This window comes from Falco naumanni, chromosome 7 (assembly GCF_017639655.2).
Source record: "Falco naumanni isolate bFalNau1 chromosome 7, bFalNau1.pat, whole genome shotgun sequence".
Lineage (NCBI taxonomy): Eukaryota > Metazoa > Chordata > Aves > Falconiformes > Falconidae > Falco > Falco naumanni.
Genome location: NC_054060.1, coordinates 52,734,905 through 52,755,187, shown reverse-complemented (window position 1 = coordinate 52,755,187; position 20,283 = coordinate 52,734,905). Strand labels below are relative to the sequence as shown.

The following is a 20,283-nucleotide window of genomic DNA, read 5'->3' as shown; positions in this document are numbered from 1 at the left end:
CCCCTTTAGGGAAGATTCCTTTTAAGTGGGGAATAAGCACCAGCATCTAAAAGACTCTTAAACTGCAGTTCTCATGAAAAGGTCTTTAGGTCAGGAAAGATCTTTTTGTTCTGTGTTTGTATAGTGGTTTGCATATTGCACATGAGAGCTCTAAGAGTTGTCACAATAGAAATAATGAATGGCTGGAAAAAAGACAGCAGAAAGGACCTTAGCCTTGATCTAATATCAGATTAACACTGTAAAAATCAGCCAGAATGTGTACACAGATAGACATAAATATAATGATAAACAAAAAAGTGTGAAAACTCACCTAGTTGGGGCACATGAGATAACTCTGTTGTCCAAAATGAGAAGTGAGCTCATTCCCTTTCTGTCACATTTACTGCTGTCTCTATCAGAACTTTGCAGCTGGAGTCTATAAATGGCAATTTTCAGTGTCTTGATGATGATGACTGAATCAGAACAGTCTTTTCAGTGTAATCTCTAGTAGGCACTTCAGTGGTGCAGCAATAGCATAGCTACAAACTAGGGGTGGGCAAAAAATTTCCATTGAAACTAGTTTTTTTACTTAATAGGGGTTTGCACTTAGTGGGTTCATTTGCGAAGTATATTTTTATGACTCTACTATTAAAAAAAAGGAAAACTAAATTACACATCATTGATTAATAAACAATTTCAGCTTCCAGCTAAAATATTTGTACTTATTTTTAATTACAATTTGAAGTAAGGTGGAATACGGGGGGGGGGGGGGGGGGGGGGGGGCGGGGCGGCAGCGCAAGGGAGGGGGTTGTTGCACAGATTTAGAACTAGGTGGTTTTTGGGAGTAGGATTGCCAGATTTCCTCTCTTAATAAAAGGAGGAGAATAATAACTTAAAAGTTGGAAATTTTTACCTGGTTAGTTTTGTGGCCAAGTTTGATTTCTTATAACAGCAACTGGTTTTCCTGCCATATGTCCTAAATAATAAAGGACTGTATGAAGGGAATGCTGTGCTCTAGGAAGTTTTGGGTTTTCCCCTAAGACTCGGTTGCTGATATGCCTGCGTAACCCATTAACTGAAGAAGATTTGTACAGTTGGAATGGGGAGAAACATTTGCTTTAGTATCTGTACAAATGAGTAATGTGTGTTTGGTAATTACCTGGACATGTGTATATATGCATTTTGGTGTGTGCTTTGTCTCAAGTGGGTGATACCAAATGGTGATCTAAGTAGCTGCCTACTGCTAGGGCCATGGCTTTAGTGTAAAGGACCTCACCCTGTTTTCATCCTTACTCATTTTCTGTTAGTTTTGTCAAGGTAGAGTATATTGACAGGAAGAGTTTGGGATATACCTTGGCTGGCCAATGCAGAGAGTGAGACGGTCGTCACTGTAGGGTAAGAGAATCAGTCACCTTCTGCCTGAAGAAGAAGCTGTGGAGAAGGGCTTGAAAATGGCAGAAGTCAGTGTGTGGGCGTTTGAAGGGTGCTGTGGTTAGTTACTTCACAGATGAGTTTGTCATGTGGGTTGTTTTTTTTTACTGTGTGGTGGTTTTTTCCACCAATGGGTATTTTTATACTTGTACTTTCTGAGTAGGTGAAGATGGAAAAATAGATTGGGGGTTGAGGTCTTTTTCTCTTTTTCTTCCCTTTTCTCTCCCCTTTCTGGTGTCATTGTTAGAGATCTGCACCAAAAATACAGACTAAATGCAATGCAGGTGAGAAGCAGTGAACTTCATGAGCTCTGCCAGTGAACCAGAAAGCTGCACGGCCTGAGCAAGAGGCAGATTACTTTCATTCTTATTGCATGGTGTGCTGGTTTTGTTGAGCTCAGTAGTTTAATTCTTTACAAATATTTTCTCTGTACTTTTGGAGAGGTTTTTCCTCCTTTTTTGATAAATTAGACTTTTATCAAGATGATTTGATGTTAAGATTTGAAAGATTTGGGGACTTGTTGTTTCTCTGTTTTGTTATTTTACTGTCTGTTATTTCACTGTTATATTGTGCATTGATCCATTCTTTGCATTCAATGAGAAAATATTTTTTAATTACCAACTTGATAGAGATTGCAAAGGGGCCCAGTGGTGGGGATGAATCTGCCAGGCAATGACTCTTTTTTTCTGCAAAGTCAAAATCCATATGAGAATGTGGAAAGCGCGAAATTCATTGCTCTGTGCAGTTATACCAACAAAGAACAGATGATTTTTTTTAACCAAGACTATAATCATGTTCTGCCTGCAAGGACTCCTTGCATTTGAAAATGTTTTAAGAAGTCTGTTTCATTTCATTCAAAACATTGGTCTAGTTATCCTAATTTTCATGGAATGAGACACTAATGAAACTAAAGTTCCTTTATGCTTAAATCCCATTCAACCATATTTGTACCAACTGGGACTTGGTTACATGAGGATTTAGTCTTTAAAATGGTGCTTCTTTATATGTAGGGGCCGAGAAGGTCTTTGAGACCGTGTCTGTACTTTTATTTCTCTAGTTGGACATAATAGAATAATCACAGAATCAGTATTGAGCTGAATAGCTTTAATCCTACTGTTTCCTCCAGTGAAAAATGGAAGGTGTAATAAACCCACTTTTCCAATCCTGCCTGTATGTGGTATTCATCTCAGTGATAAGGAAGGTACTTATGGATGGTTTGTTTTAATTGCGTTGATGGGGAGAAACAAACAAAATTAATCTAGACCTTGTGTGTAAGTAGAGCCAAGTGTTGTTACCCAGTTCCTCAGACAACTCCTTTCAGAGCAGTGGAGGTCAGAGAGTGAACCTATTCTGCTTGGAAGCAGGACTGTGGGCCTCAGTTTAAGAATCTACCCTTTCTTCTTTGGTTTGTTTTTCCCCAGGTTGTAGAGAGGCATTTATTTTGCATTTGACTTAGACCACAAGAAGCTTTATTTTCACTTGTGAGAGCTGTTCTGCAAGAGTGAAGGAGCCAGTTCCTCCTTTATGCTTGCAATCCAGAACAGATACAGTCTCTGGGGTGTCTCTGCTGGTACCCTGAAGGGCTCAGTTTCACAGGAGACAGTAGAACAGGTACCTCCTGGAGTTCTTGGCCTGTCTGCTGATATGCCCTTTGAAGCTCAGTTTAATGCTAGTTCTTTTTGTGTGAGGAAGGAAGAAATGTTTACAGGAATTGAAATCAACACTTCATTTTACCTGAGCTGAGTCTGAAAAATACAAAGCAGGGAGTTGTTCAGAGGTCTTCTCCCACCTTTCTAACATGTACCTTCATCTCCCCCTGCTAGAATCCCATCTATGAGCTTCTGGACACCCACTCCCTTTTCCCACACACTGCATCCATAAACTGAGATCTGCCACTTTTCTCTCATCTGTCAGCCTTGTTTTCTTACTCTCCCTGGTCCCTGTGGCTCCTTGTATCACCTGTGTCCTGGCTAGAAACCATCACATCAGCGCAGTGACTGGAGTGCTCTAAGCAGGCTGGAGAGATGGGAACTGCTGCCCGTCAGCTGACTGCACATTGCTGGCCCTGTGGAAGCATCCAGCCCACAGCATGGATAAGTGCCTTCATGTCTCAGCTGGGAGCTGTTGCTCCATACCACTCTGAAGTGGTTCAGGTTGAACAGTTTGGGGACCTCTGAGCAGAGACCAAAGTCCCTTTATGAGTATGTTTTTTCTTGGGCCAAGGTTGATCTGAACTCCCATCTCTTAAGTATGAAAATACCAGGGTTTGGAAGAACAAGGCAATATGTGCTGAAAAATACCACTCTCTCTTTCAAAAGTTTTATTTATCCACTTCTTTGTCCAGTTTGTTAATGACTAAGTAGAGGTTGAAATAACAGAAAAGATAAGTCTGAGGGGGTGTTTTGAGGCCATGTTTAAATATAAATCTGTTTTCCTAACATATCCTCTTTCCTTCCTCTGAGACGTTTACTATCTTTTTTTTGTTTAGAGCAAGGAGAAGGAATGAAGTGTGTGCCATCACTGCCCTTGAACTTCTTTGCAAAGCTGGCGCTGCTTTCCCCCCTTCAGTTCACTTCTTGTTGGTTTGCCTCTCTGTCTGCCTAATGCATCAGCTTGCAGGAGGATCCCTTATAAAATGGAAACCTTTCCTGTGAGGCATTCCTTTCCACCCTGTAAAAAGTCTCCGCTGTAAATTTGCTGCAGTCTTACTAACCACTTTGCACCAAAGTCATAAATTTAAATAACTTCACAGAAGAGGATTTGCCTGAAAGTGGGTCACACGAACAGCTCTCTTCAGACAGGGGCTGGCACAGTATGGTACAGTGGGCTTTCTCCTCTGTAATAAAATAACATAAATGACAGCAATTAACTTGCTTGTTCGGCCACAAGGCTTACACCTCTAGCACTTCTGTTCACTTTGGGACAGGTTTTAGGCATGGAAGGAGTGCAGAATACGGAGTGCTATCTCCATAATACCCGCAGGGTCCAGACATTTAACCGTTTAAACGCCTAGCTCAGGATTGCAACAGCAAGATGTTACTCCTTCTGTTAGCTAATAACAGACACTTAACTTGAGGGAAGTTTGGATGTGAATTTTGTGGCTGACTTCTCCTAACAGCAGTTACTTCTGGAACATCTGGGCTTTTTGTCTGTATTCAGAGGCCCCCAAGCAGCAGTGGGGGAATTGCTTTTTGGTGGTTTGGAGCAGTGGCTTCCAGCTGCATACAGGGGTGCACTTACAGCAGCTGTGAGGGAAACACCTCCACACCCACCAGAACTCACACTTAGCTGCCTCACTTGAATTTTGATTCCTACCTATTTCTAGCAGGTGGGAAAGAAGGATGATGTTGGCTACAGGAGGAACTCGCAGCTTATTGCACATGACAAAGAGAGGATTACAAAACTTTAAAGCTGCTTGAATGTCATTTATTCTCCCTTAGCCTCTTTGAACAGTAATGATGTTTTATTATCACAGAATCATAGAATCATTTAGGTTGGAAAGGATCTTTAAGATCTCCAAGTCCAACTGTTAATCCAGGACTGCCAAGTCCATCACTAAACCATGTCCCTAAGCAGCACATCTACACGTTTTTTAAATACCTCCAGGGATGGTGATTCCACCACCTCCCCAGGCAGCCTGTTCCAATGCTTGACCACCCTTTCAGTGACGAAATTTTTCCTAATATCCAATGTAAATCTCTCCTGGCATCACTTGAGGCCCTTTCCTCTTGACCTGTATCTGGGTATTGGTACCTGTATTGGTATCTGGGCAGTGCGTGGGAGGTTTGGGGTCTTCAGCTGAGTCCTGTAGCACACTGCAGTCATTCCAGGCCCTTCTCTCCAGCCTGCTGCTCTGCTTGGTCTAATGCAGTCTAATAAGGTGTCCTTCTCATTGCTTGCAAGCTACTGGCAGCGATACAAATAATGATTATTACTGCATACCGCCACTTTTGGCCTTACCTTTTACTGGATAATTTTCCAAAAGAAAAGCTTCAGTGAATGAAGAAATCATGTTTCTTCACTGAATAGTTGCGGGGGGAGGGAAAGTGCCAAACCTACAACCTTGCACATGTAAAAGCAATGAACGGTTTTAAAGCTGAATCTTCCAGAAGCTCTGCTGGGCCATGAGATGACTGTGTCATCTCAGTACAATATTGCTTCTGAAACCTAGTACTTATAATTTAAGTTTCAACATTAACTGTTGCATGACTGATCATTTTGACAGAAACATAAGGCTTCTCTGAAGTTTGCACTGCAGAGTAAGTGTCTGGTCTAAGTTTAATTGACTTAGTTGACAAGTATTTCGTGACTGTCCTGGGGAATCAGTTTTGTTGCCTGAGAGATGACAATAAGTTCCCCGACTTTAAATCTAGCTTTCTATCTGTCATTCACTCATGGCTTTTTAACAGTATGGACTGTCTGCCTCAAACAGTTCAATTTTCAACTTGCACATGATCATTTATACCCACATAACAATTGGGATTTTGTTTCTGAATTTCTTTGATTTGTCTGGCTTGCTCTGTTCTTGAAGTGTCATTTGAGGTACAAACAAGTCATCCATCTATCTGTTCATCTTGCACAGAACTTGTCGTAAGCAGAGATGAAGGTCTTGGGCACCTACCTGCCTACATATGTATATGTGTGTATATGTATGGGTCTCTGGTTTTAATATGAGAAAGCTCAGGTTAAGTGATAGTTCAGAAAACTGGATCATGTGGCATTACTGGAAACACTTCTTTATGTTGTCATTGCTGATTGCAGCAAAATACATTTTCCTTCAGGGTTATATAAATTTTCTCCCATTTCAAAGACACCAGAATGGTATTTACAGCTAAGGGGCTCCCTTCTTTTCAAATCTTAGAAAATGTGTAGGATGCCTGATGGCATGAAGCACTATTCTGATTTTTAGATCTGGATATTGTGGCATCCTATTCTGCTCCTTTAGTTTCCCTTTTTGTTACTATACACTGTCACTCTGCTGGCCTGCTTCCCTTTCCTCTGTGCCCATAGAAAGCTGGTTTGCTTGGGGATAGAATATCTAAGAAAAGAAGAAAAGGCACGTGTTCCCCATGGATGGTGAACCTACACATATTTAGGAAATGTACTGGTCTCTTCAGGAAGGTGGATACTACTTTGGAAGGAATCCTTAATTCTTGGCACTTTGTCTAGGTATCACGAAGGTGAGAGCTCACACTGCAGTTGTATAAATACATTGGGAAGGTAGGAAATTAATGTGATAGTGCTGTTACATACCAGTTGTGATTACCTAGCTTATGGAATGATCTGAGATGGCCAATTAATATTTCCGGGCTGAACCCTTCTCTGTGGCACAATCTTGATGCAATTTCTTTCATATTTATCTTCAGGAGCTTCTGGAAGTGAGAAAAGGGAATCTGGTTGTGTGACAGCAGCCCTTGGCAACACATGGAGTCACAGTGTCAACACCAGGCTCATACTACAATATCATGACTTTCCAACAAGACAGGTGAGAACTTAACAACAAAGAGAATTTAAATAAAGCTACGCGAGTAGTGCTCAGTCAGATGGGCTAACTGTGTCCTTCAGCCTCTGTGGTTATGCCACCTATGAGAACCTGGCACTCTGCAGCCAGTTGCTTCTTTGGGGTGGAGGGCAGTCAGTATCCTTTGTTTTTCAGGGATGATCAGTCCTGCAGTACCTTCCTGTGTTAGGGTGGTTTTATCTGAGTCACAGGACCTAGCATTGGCCTGTTGGCACAGGCATACAAGTTCCTTGAGCTTTTAGTGCATTTCATGTTGTGGAGATGAAGGGTAATCCTTAAAGTACTTTCCTGCGCAAGGATTTTGGGGCTGGAGTAGGAAGCTAGCCCTTTCACTGCTACGATTGTTTTGCTGTTGTCCTTTCCACTCCTTCTGCCAAATTTCGGCTGTGGCTTTTAGGACAGGGAGCACTCTTTGTTCTGCAGGTACTGTTTGTAAGGGGAGGCTTGCTGCCTGCACCAGCAAGCTTAACTTTGAGCAGAAGCAATTTTCCATAAGTATGCCTCCAAAAAGGAGAATGCTTACCCTTTTCACTAAGAGACTTCATGCTTTTGAGTGAAATGCAGTAACAGTTTTGACTGCAATCTTCACCTCTTAATTTAAAAAAAAACTGTGAAAAACTAGGAAGCAAGACATTTGGGGTATGATTGAGGGAGTAATTTTTTAAAAAAAAAACAACCCATGATTTCATCTGTCCCTTGGGATATCTGCAGTTATAATCTCTTTTGGCTTTGTCTGTTCTGTTTTTGCATTCATGTAACTCTTTCCAGAGGCTGTGACCCTCAGTCTTAATGTTATTGATTTTCTGCCCATTAAAGTAGAGAGCTGTCAGAAAAATTGCTATGCAAAATTTGTACCATCTTACTCCTGTAGCATTACTACCCACATGCGTTCAAATTGGTGCTCCTGATTTTACTGCCACAATGTGAGGTTTCTGACTTGCAGGTTCCAGACTTTAGAGCCAGAGGGAGAGGAAGCCATCCTGTTTTATTCTGCTTTTTAGAAGTAAAATTATAAGAATGGCACTTCCCTTCTTGCAAGTGGTGGGCACTGTGAAGCAGTGGTCGTCCTCTGGGCTCTAAGGTAGCAGGTTAAGTGTGTCAAATGCAGGTAGAAAAGGCATCTTCTGGACTTGCTTCTAAAGACCATGCACATTTGCATAGAAACATACTCTTACTGCTGCTGTTCTTCTAAGTTATCTATGTTCTGCTTCTTACTCTGGTCTGTAATGAGTTCTCCTTTTCTACATGTATGTGCAGAATACAAAGCTATTCACAAATTAACTGGATTGCTTTGGAGATACATGAGAGGTGGAGTTGGCAAAGGGAAAAGGGCAGAAACTGGGCTCTGTGCTACTTCATGTTGCACAAAGTCGGCTAAAAAGGATTAAGAACATTCTTCTGCTGGAGGAAGGAGGGAGCAGTTTTCCTAAAGAACATTCAGGTATTAAATGTAGTTTTTCCTGATTCTGTTTGAGAAGTAATAGATCACAAGTATATGAAATGGTGTTTTCAAGCCTTTAAAATTCCATTATAAAAAATATGTCACGATCCAATTAACAAACAGTAGAATTTTGCTCTGTTCCTAACTGGGTTTATGTGTGCTGCATTGCTTGCATATGAAGCCATGGGCTCATTCTTTTTTAATTAATCAGAAGAACTAAATCTACAGTGAGGAAAAAAACCCTTGAAGTAAACATCAGTATATATTATTAAAATCAAATTAATTTGAAACAGAAGTGTGATATAAATAGTGATGTGTTGGTGAAGCTCATAAATGAAATGGGATATGTTCATAATATCCTGTAAGTATTTTCCTGTTGCTGTTAATCTGTGTCCTTTTTTAAGATAAATTCTCTTTCCTTAAAGCCATAGAAATCTTTCAGTTAGACGTGCAGTTTCCAGTTAGAGGAAGGCATCTGGAATTACCCTACCTGTAGCAGCAGTGTATTGATTAAAGTACTGTAGTTTTACACACATATGTTCTTTTATAATTGCTTTATACCCACTTTCAGAAATGAACTGTGAATAAAGGTGCCTCAGTTCTTGAGATGCCATTTCAGTCATCGTGAGGTGGTTCTGCCAGCTCTGTTGAATATCAGTGCTTTGAAAACCAACACTTCTTAAGGAAGCTTAACTTGGAGGTCCAAAAATTCCCAAGTCAGTAATCACTTTTACAAATTCTTATATTACTTTATTAAAAAAAGAGAAAAAAGGCCTGTGATTATCTGTGTAGTCTTGGTATTAAAGTGAAATTCTGCCTCAGGAAATTACTCAAAGCACACAGTTGTTCCAGAGATTTGGGTAAAAAGTAGTGGAAAACGAAGTTTTCCCTGCTTTTCAAAATTTGTAACCCTGCAGAATCAATACTGTTGAAACAGTAACCTGTGTTTTGTTACAACTTGCACAGTGGACACAATTTTTTCTTTCTTCAGTCACTTGACCTCCTGAAGATGCTCTTCCTGGCTCTGCTTTCTCTCCTTCTTTCCCTGGAGGAGCTGGGGCAATGGTGACAGTCTGGGGGATCTTCCTTTACATCCTACTTCCATGGTAGTAGAGGCAGTGTGCTGATCTTCTGTGGGAAATCCAACACATCAAGAGAGAAAGCAATCTCTTGAGATGCACTGAGCCATGAGGCCCAAGGGTGGTATTCTTCAAAACGTGAAGTGGTAATGTAATAGTTAAGGAGGATTCAGGCAAGTAGCTTTCCAGAACCATTGTATCTTCTGAACAGGCCAGGCCACTGGGCTGCTAGGTACTTGTTCTCAGTCATGCGGTATTAATTTCTGGGAAAACTCGGGGACATAAGTCACTGTTCATGCAACTTTGGGGAATGCCAGGGCAGCAGGTGGCAGAAAGAGTATGCAACAAACCTAGGGAAATTAAACACAGAATTCCTACACAGGATTTTTTATGTATATTAGGTAAAAGATTCCTTCATTTTGTTTGTCCAGCAGACATTTTTTCAGCCAACTATCCCTTTTTCCACCCCACCCTCCGTATGTCTGCTGAACATTAATAAGAGCAGCCAACTCAGCAAAGTAATGAAATTTCTGGACATCCTGCCTGCCTTAAAATCAATTAAGTTTGCTTTATTGCTTGGATAGGAACAGTTTTCTGAACAAACAGATGTACTTTCCTCTTTTGCCCCCTTCTAGAAGCCAGTGTTCTGGTTTTTGTTTCCTCTAGAAGCAGTGCCAATGGGGGAGGGCAGAAGGAGGTTTCCAGTCTGCATTTAAATTCATTATGCCGCTAAAACCCACAAGCATGGACAACAGTAGGAGTCTCTTAACTTCTGAGGTGGGACTGAGCTGCATGACTTCCACAGGAGCATGGTGGCATAAGAGCTTGAGAGAATGTGGGTAAAGTTGTTTCACACAAATGGGTTAATGAAGGAAATCTCCTGTTATCTTTATGGATACTGATACTTGGTTCTCCCTGAGCATTCTTGTAAGTGGTTAACCATGACATTGTTCTCCTGAAATCCACACAGAAACATGCAGACCCTTTGAGTTTGGGCTAAAACCAGCAGGGCTGCGCTAGAAACTGTCAGACTCCTCAGTTACCCCTGTGTGTATAACTATCCTTCTTTCCTGAACTGGAGTCAGCAGGCTTCAAGGTTACTGTTTTCATGTATGCTCCTGCCTTTGGGGGACAGCATGGTAGGGTTTAATGTGTTTACATACTATATTTAACATTTTATTCTTGTCTGTTGAACACAGGGTACTGGATTAAGTGAGACACTGGCCAGGTCTGGTATGGCCACTTGTACAGGCCTGGTGTGTTTCATAGTTTTCAAGGGATTTGTGAGACTCATAGTATTGTGTTAATGTCTGTAACATGTTTTGAAATTCTCACATAGGAAGTACACGTAGAGGTGTTACTTTATAACAAATCAGTGTTTTCTTGTGGTATTTTCAAGAAATCATTTAGGTTGGAAAGGATCTTTAAGATCACCAAGTCCAACTGTTAACTCAGGACTGCCAAGTCCATCACTAAAACATGTCCCTAAGCAGCACATCTACACGTTTTTTTAATACCTCCAGGATTGGTGATTCTACAGGGCGCAGCCTGTTCCAATGCTTGACCACCTTTTCAGTGAAGAAATTTTTCCTAATATCCAATGTAAATCTCCCCTGACATCACTTGAGGCCCTTTCCTCTTGTCCTGTCACTTGTAACGTGGGAGAAGAGACAAACACCCACCTGCCTACAGCTTCCTTTCAGGCAGTTGTAGAGAGTGATAAGGTCTCCCTGGAGCCTCCTTTTCTTTGGACTAAACAACCCCAGTTCCCTCAGCAGCTCCTCATAAGACTTGTGCTCCAGACCCTTCACCAGCTCCATTGCCCTTCTCTGGACACGCTCCAGCACCAAAATGTCCCTCTTGCACTGAGGGGCCCAAAACTCAACACAGCGTTCGAGGTGCAGCCCCACCAGTGCCAAGTACAGGGGGACGATCACTGCCCTTGTCCTGCTGGCCACAGTATTTCTGATACAAGCCAGGATGCTCTTGGCCACCTGGGCACACTGCTGGCCCATGTTCATCCAGCTGTCAGCCAGCACCCCCAGGCCCTTTTCCCCCAGGCACTTTCCAGCCGCTCTGCCCCCAGCCCGTAGCGCTGTGTGGGGCTGCTGTGACCCACGTGCAGGACCCGGCACTGAGCCTTGTTGAACCTGGTACAACCGGCCTCGGCCCACGGGTCCAGCCTGTCCGGATGCCCCTGCAGAGCCTGCCTGCCCTCCAGCAGGTCAACACTCCCCCCAGCTCGGTGTCGCCTGCAAACTGGCTGAGGGTGCACTCGATCCCCTCGTCCAGATCGTCGATAAAGATACTAAACAGAGCTGGCCCCAGCACTGAGCCCTGGGGACACCACTTGTGACCGGGCACCAGCCGGGTGTAACTCCATCCACCACCACTCCTTGGGCCCGGCCGTCCAGCAGCTTTTTACCCAGCGCAGAGTGCACCCGCCCAAGCCGTGAGCAGCCAGTGTCTCCAGGGAAAGCTGTGGGAGATGGTGCCAAAGGCTTTACTAAGGTCCAGGCAGACACCACCCACAGCCTTTCCCTCATCCACTGGGCAGGTCATCTTGTCACAGAAGGAGATCAGGTTCATCAAGCAGGACCTGCCTTTCCTAAACCCACGCTGGCTGGGCCTGACCCCCTGGTTGTCCTGCATGTGCTGTGTGATGGCGCTCAGGATGACCTGCTCCATAACCTTCCCTGGCACCGAGGTCAGGCTGACAGGCCTGTAGTTCCCCAGATCCTCTTTCTGGTCCTTCTTGTAGATGAGTGTCACATTGGCTGACCTCGCAGTCCTCTGGGACCTCGCCAGTTAGCCAGGACTGCTGATAAATGATGGAGAACAGCTTGGTGAGCTCCTCTGCCAGCTCCTTCTGTGCCCTTGGGTGGATCCCACCAGGCCCTATTGACTTGTGTGTGTCTAAGTGGTGTAGCAGGTCACTGACCTTTTCCCTTTGGATTATGGGGGCTTTATTCTGCTCCTTGAGTCTTCCAGCTCAGGGGGCTGGGTACCCGGAGAACAACTGGTCTTAGGATTGAGGTATGGGCTGGAGCTTTCAGGCCATGGCAGGTGACTTGTCGTGCTGCAATTTTCCTTCTTCAGGTGAAGTGTTTTGAATACTTAAGTATATGGTGACTCATTCTTGAAAAAACAATAAAACAAAAACCTCTTCTCTCATTCAGATTAATGCCAGGCATAACTTTTGTTGTGTCCTTGGTTACAGACCAGCTGTTTTGTCTTGCTCTGCTTAGTATCATATGAATAGACCCTGAATAAGCATTCCAAAGTTGCAATGGTGAAGTAACCATGATACTCGCTGGAGTGGGGAAGGGCTGGGAGAGAGCCAAGGGTAGTGGGGATGAAGCTTTATGTTTATGTGACTTGCTAAGGCCAATTGCCATGATCCTTTATCTTAAATTTGTTATAATTTTAGTGAAGCAGTTCTTTCAAATTCTGCAGATGTTTGGCTGTCACTGTACCAGTCATTGAGAAGTTATATTAAAAATAGAAATAATGTAACTTGTTGCAGTCATGATGGCTTCAGAGCATAAGTGAGACCAGATTTCTCTCTCCCTGTAAAACATTGAAGGTAGTTGTTATGTGTACTCTGTAGCTGTTGGATAGCTGTCCCGTTTTAAAGATTAACACCAGGTAAGGTTTTCATCCATAAAAAAGGGAAGCAAATAAACCAATTTCAAACAAAGCAAGTCGGCTATGGAGAACAAACATATACCAAGTACTACTATCTGGGATTAACACTTCTAAATTTTGATTTAGTAATCTGGAGGATAGCAAGTACAGTAATGAAGCTTGGAAATGTTATCCTGTTTTTATTTTGTAAACAGCATGGATGTGTTTTCTTCTATTAACTTTGTAGCAGTTATAGCTACCTAGTAAAGTTGATGAAGAATAGGAAAATGCAATGGAAAAATGTATTTTTGATAGTCTTAAACACGGTTTGGGAGTCAGATGAGGAGGATGGAGATAGTTACTGGTGCTGAGAAATGCAGACAGAAAGCTTTTCATCTAGTTCAGTCTTTGACACAGTAGGGCAAGAAAGAGCCTATAGAGAACGGGACAGTGAAATCAGTGAGCGGCCAAAGGAAGTGACCGAAGATGTATGAAGGTTGCCCAGTTTTACCTGTGAGGCAGGAAGCATTGCTCTTTACATTGTTGTCTGCTGAGCTAGAATTTGGGGGGATGCAGAAAGAGAAGTCCTGGTATCCTAAACAAGTACAGAGGAAAGCTCTGTGTGTGGGTTTTTAGCAGAAGTATTAAGACAAATGGAGTGCCATTTAACAGCTGCAATCCATGTTGGGAAAACCTGTCTCTATATGCTACATGAATCATGTGCGTTGTACAGTAATGCAGATTATGTACACAGTACAATACTTTTTTTCAAGTGTTTAGACATGAGAAGATCTGCAGATGGCAGTGGATAATGAGGTCCAGTAAGCAGTGACAGAGAAGGGATTTGGCTATCGGGTTGTTTCAAAATGGAAGTGATGTAAACTGTATATCTGTTCTAAGCCATCTTATTATATAATGTGCTTATCATATGGAAAATCAGCTCTGTGAAAACATGAAGATAGAGGGGGGTTAATTTCTTTTTTTTTTTTTTTTTTTGTAAGGCAAGAATGATGGTATGGAGTCATGCAAGGGATATGAAATTCTGCAAGAAAGTAGTTTTTTTTCAGGTTCTCCATTACGGAGTATGCTGCTTTTGAAGAAATAGCTGTGGAAAGACTGTAGGAACATGTATTTGAGTTGTGCAAACCCTTCCATTTAAATAAGTGCTTTTTTCTAGGCAACACAGTTTACTTCAGAGACTTCTGCATCACCTCTGCTATTATTTGAATACTTTTAATCAAGACACAATGAAAGGTTGTTATAGCCTCAAATTTCTATGCATGTGTACAAACCACATCCTTTAAAATACAGAAATAAGAAACTCACGGGTTTTCTCTGATTAAAAAGCCTCTAGACTGATAACCCTTACGACAGAAATCTTTTGCTTGTCCACAGATCGTATACAAGCATAAGCAGCAATATGAACTTGAGTTGCATGTGAACAGGATGAAACTGGACACAGTGCACAACCCCAGCATAAACAGATTATTATCGACACAGTGTGATACTGACTTAATCCAGCAAAAGTGCCAAATGAAAGGGTGCCATAGAAATAGAGACAGTTCATTAACAAGTATTTGGAGCTCAGACATCACTAGGTCACTCACTTTCCCGACTTGCGTGTTTGTTCATGTCTCTGTTTGCAGTAAGCTTCCTTCTTAATGGACTAGTGGGGGATGGTCATAAAATATAAACATCACTGTAGCCCTGTCTGCATTAAGTGGGACTGGATTTATGGCCTTCTCCTCTTAACAGGACGCTTTTATACAGAGAAAAATGTTTCCATCATTCTTAAACAAGAAGTCATTTACTCAGGTGCTTATATAACACTAATCAATTTGTTATCTATGAACCTAAATAGAAATGAAAGGACCCTAGATAAAATGGAAAAGAAAACCTTTAGTTCATCTTTTTGTCTGTCCTTTTTTGAATAAGCATTGCAAGTTTTCTTAATGAAGATTATTCTGATGTCAGATTATTAATGACAAAATATAGCAGCAGGTTTGCAAACTTCAAACTCATAAATCTGTAGTTCAAAGTACCCTAAACAGAGAAGGAGGAACATCTCTGAGGCAGAGAGGCAAAGTCAGTCACTAAGTTATACCAAGTCTTTCTACCAAGGCTGGTGGCAGAGGTGGCTACTTTCTGTTAGTTATCCTTGACTGATAGGCCAGTCAGCTCTCAGAGGAGACTCTGGTTGCTGCTAACCTGCACCAGTTACACGTTAACCATCTTATACTATATTTTCAAATTACTATCCATTTACTGACTGATCTCTGCAATGCCTGTGCTGGGTGCTAATAACCGAGGAAACTGAGGCATAAGTAAGTAACTGGCCAGAGTAAATCCTTTGCAGCTGGGAGCAGAGCTGGAATCTCTTCACTGCCACTTATGTGCCACTAAGGCTGATCTTGCTCAACCTTTACTGCCTCTGTTTCAGGCACTTAAAAAGCCTTTGTACTTCCTTTTAGTATGTAGTTCCTCAGCTGTGAAGGTACTCCATCTCCCCTCTCCAGCTTACTCTGTAGATTAACTCACCCACTGAACTGGTTTTAACTGTGGTCCCTGACTTCTCTCCTGAGTGTTTCTCCTTAGCATGCCATAAACTTTACTTCAGCAGTGTTCACCATTAATAAAAGGTTAATGAAACTGAGGCTGTGGCTTGACCATTATGGCAAAACTCTCTCTCTGCTTCCTTGTTTCCAGTTTCTGTTGATACCACAGCTGATTTTTCTAAGCCTCTGCTCTAGAAGCCACTTTGCATTCCTATGTCTCCTCTTTGCAGACATCAGAACTGTTCCAAGCTGCAAGTTTCCAACAAAGTCAGTAGCTAGCACTTAAATTTTTAGATGATTAAAATGCTTGTCCAGCCTCTTATCTTCCATATTGGTTAATGCAACATCTTCATTTCTAGTATTATCAACTTCTTTTTTTTTTTTTGTCCTCTTCCAAACATACCACAGAAAATAGGTTTGTTACTTTGGTGAGACCTACTTAGTCACAGTGACACTGTTGTTTTAATTTTTACATATTTACTCAGTTCTGTAACTGAGGAGAAGGCCTTTTGCCATGGTCTAATTGGTAGTTGTGCACCTTCATGTTAATCAGATAGCAATTCTCAGAAATCGGGGCTATGTCTCCTGTTCTTTATTGGGAACCACTTAGAGATCAGGATAGGAGGGGTTAGATTTCTATAACAAAATCTGTTCTGAATATAAACTGAGAACTTCAGTCTGTGACACTTAATCCAACACCCTTTACAAACACTGTATTTACAGTTCACTAAAACAGCATAAAAATGGGAGAGAGAAAGAACCAGATATGACTTTCAGTCTCTGGTCTGAATTGTATGAAAAATGCTCTGTTTGTAAGCTTAAGCCCCTTTGCACAGTGGGAATGAACACAAATTCCCATCCTGTTTATACAGAATCACTTTTCTGATTTTGATTGGACTTCAGAGTGAGTTTTCCCTTCAAAACAGAGTGGAATTAACCTAGGGCAGATTGTCTCATCAATATCTAAAGTGTCATTGCTCCTCACATCAGAATGGCAATGTCCAAAGTTGTTTATCTTTGGAATGCCTTGGCAAATCCCACTGCCTCCTGTCTTCTACCAGATCCTCTCTTTTTCTGTCCTTTTTTTCTTCTTTGTAATTGAAAACAAACAAATTAAAATGCCTAACTCAAATTTTAAGTATTTATTATTTAGAAAAGTTCAGCAAAGTCTGTCTTGGAATATGGTATACTTAAAGCTTGAAGACATTCTTCATAGTGAAAAAGATCAGGGTATCATTATGAAAGAACTGGACAACCTTAAGTAGTGATAATATAGTGGAATATAAGATTGACAATAGAAATAATCTGTAAAATAATATTCAGCATTACAGATGAATTTCTGCTTTACATAAGGAGCATACATGCTGAAAATGAAGCTAATATTGGAGTGGTCTAGTTTATCACAAAAAACCTAATTCAGCAGTGTAATGTAATCATGACAAGGGTCTGTGCTATCCTAGAATAGACTAGGCAAGCTATTTTCAAAGGAAAGAGAAAAGTGTTGATACCATTGTGGAAAGGCACTGGGGACATCTCTGGAATACTGTATACGGCCTGAACATTTATGTTCAACCTACTTTCTTCTTCTCTCTTCTCTTTCTACTTACTTTCTTCCCAGGTGAGGTCTGTGCTAGATAGAATATGTTTATTGACATAGCAACAAGTTTGAGCTGCACTGGTAAAAAAAATAAACCTCAGATAAAGTTTTAAAACCAGACAAACTTTGACATATTGACCTCAGCGGGCAAAATGCACTGCATCTTCTGTGAAGAGGTAGGGATCAGATGTGATCCCCATGTTCAGCCATTACAACTTTTGCGATGCTCTAAACATAATAAGGGAGAATCATCTCAGGAGTTTGTATAGCTAGGATATTATACTTTGAACTTGAATTTTTTCTTGTTTTATGAATCTAATGTCATTGAACTGTTCTAGATTGACAACACAGCAGAATGACAGCCAGTGAGTGGCGTTCAAAATCTGCTGTATAGAATATTTTGTGTTTTCTTTGGTTCAGCCTTATCAACATATCTACCCTGGGTAGGATCAATTAGTCTAGAAGGGTTTGCTCTACACAGACCTTTTGATCTTTGATCTCTGTAATTCCTGTCTATGGTATCAGTGCCCTTGGCTGTGATGTAAAAACAGGCTGAAAAAAAAAAAGAAACCCTCTTAACTGCTCAGAAACTGAATGCAGACTACTGACCCACTTTAAAGAATAAAAACAATGTTGACAGACCACTGCCTGAGATGGATGACACCTTATAATGGAGTGGGTTTTCATGGTCTCCAATGTTGGTGACCTGTTGGGAGCTGCCTGGCCAACTTTATCATGTCTACCCATCGTATTGCCTCAAGAAGATAATAAACCATGTAATTTTCACAATATTATCTTCCCCTGAACTGGATGTTGTAACTGTTGAAAAAATACGATGGGATTTTAGGACATCTGCTCAATCCTGAATGGAAAGAATGTGTCCAGGAGATGGTAGTGTATTATACTTACATTGTGGAAACATTGGAAGATACCTGTGACTAAAAGGTAAAAGGCAGTATCAATAGCTACCTGAGCCATCCTATTTCCAGCTCTCACATGTAGTACTTATGCTGTACTTTGATTAGGGAGAGGTGTGTCCTCTGGATACATATTAACAGAAAACAGTAAATTCATCAATTCATGTTGAAGTTCAGTGTTTCTGACAGACTTGTGATTGATGGATAAGTTCAACTTCTTAAATACTGGTAGGATGTATTGTAAAGTGCAGCTTGGTTAATGAATGTCTTCTTCCTTGAGTATTCATATTGGAGCGACACTAAATGGAAATAACTAACCAGGTCACTTGTCAATAAAAGCCCCATTTTCATCAAAAAATGTGACAGACCTAGGCTGCAGTGTAGTGCATGAGGCACTATTGAGGTTCACCACTGGAAAGAGCTCATTTGATTTATCTTGGGTTTGTAAGGCCCTTTCACATTTGTGTCACAGTGGTGGTTCATGGTCTCCCTTATCAGTCATTTCCTACAAGTAAGCCCTGAGCCTCTGGCAGAAGTTCTTGCACTAGTCCTGAGTGAACAATCAACCTTGACTTTTTCTGCTATTTGACTTAATTTGGCTGTGCAGATGTCTCTGCAGTTCAGGGTGTTTACATGCTCCACAGCACTGAACTAGAAGCTGTGGAGTTTAGGTTGCAAAGACACCTGAGCTGGCCATGTACAGAGCTGAGAGTGATCCAGGAGGTTTGGCTTGGAGTCTGAGCCAATAAAGCCTTATCAATCCTGAGCCAGCAGTGCAGCAAATTGATGTTTCTGGTCCAAACTGTGTGTTTGCTCTTCATTGTATGTCAAGTGAAGTTCTTTTTCTTCTTATCACTATTTATTTATCTATCTAATAATAATAAAAAACTCTGTACCCATAGTCATCTCAAGCTACAGATAGAAAGTCACCTAATCCCCTCTTAAGTTGTGTTGATGTTTCCAGCTGGACGTGGTACATCAATATCAAAACCAAGAGGAAACTACTTTTTTCTCCTTTCTTATACATTTTGTCTTACTTCTCACTTGTGATCTTATAATGGCTGTCTCAGTCTCCATTTGAAATAACTGAGCAGGTTAAAAATAGAAAATGAAAGTGTAAATTAGCACACACACACACAAAAAAAACCCGAGGAGTTTCTTACTCATCTAAAATAATTGGTATTAAATACAGAAAAAAAAAAAAAAAAAAGCTAAACAATTTCCCTGTAAGAAATGGTTACCATTGGGGTGCTGTTGCAGGAAAGAAGAGGTTAAGAGATTTTTTTCCATCTTTTTTTTCTACAGTTGTGCATTTTCTTTGCTAGGGCTATGTTTTTGTCCTTTGAACATAATAAACGTATCTTTTCAAAAGTTCACATGTAGTTAATATCCCTGATGCACTCAAACCAATATGAATTTCTTAAGCATAATGCCCATGCAAGAAAATATCTAAGAGCTGTAAATGTTACTCCCAGTAATTTTGTGAAAGCAGTTACCGTTATGTCTGATCTTTGCTTCTGCTTCTTCTCACAGAATCACAGAATGGTCAGGGTCGGAAGTGACCTCTGGACCCTGCTAAAGCAGGTTCACCTAGAGCAGGTTGCACAGGATTGCGTCCAGGCGGGTTCTGAATGTCTCCAGAGCAGGAGACCACGCAGCCTCTCTGGGCAGCCTGTCCCAGTGCTCTGTCACCCTCAAAGTAAAGAAGTTTTTCGTCATATTTAGGTGGAACTTCTCGTGTTGCCGTTTGTGCCCGTTGCCCCTTGTCCTGTTGCTGGGCGCCACCGAAAAGAGCCTGGCCCCGTCCTCTTGGCACTCATCCTTAAGCTATTTGTAGCAGCTGATAAGATCCCCTCTCAGTTTTCTCTTCTCCAGGCTACACAGGCCCAGCTCCCTCAGCCTTCCCTCGTCAGGGAGATGCTTCACTCCCCTCATCGTCTTCATAGCCCGCTGCTGGACCGTCCCCAGTAGCTCCCTGTTTCTGTTGAACTGGGGAGCCCAGCACTGGGCCCAGCACTCCAGATGTGGCCTCCCCAGGGCAGAGCAGAGCAGCAGGATCACCTCCCTCGACCTGCTGGCCACGCTGCCCCTAATGCCCCCCAGGGTCCCACTGGCCTTCTTGGCCACAGGGCACAC

At 41.7% G+C, this 20,283-nt stretch overlaps 1 protein-coding gene across 8 annotated transcripts in view; it reads left to right on the top strand.

Moving 5' to 3' along the window:
* RAD51B (RAD51 paralog B) overlaps positions 1-20,283 on the top strand; it is a 405,510-nt gene that overhangs the window by 229,083 nt on the left and 156,144 nt on the right. For all 8 annotated transcript variants that reach the window (XR_005828893.1, XM_040600854.1, XM_040600852.1 and 5 more), the window contains one exon: positions 6,777-6,895. Coding sequence is in view for 7 of the 8 variants with exons in the window: in XM_040600854.1 (XP_040456788.1) it covers positions 6,777-6,895 (119 nt within the window). In the remaining variant the exon portion in view is untranslated. The remainder of the gene's footprint in view (positions 1-6,776; positions 6,896-20,283) is intronic.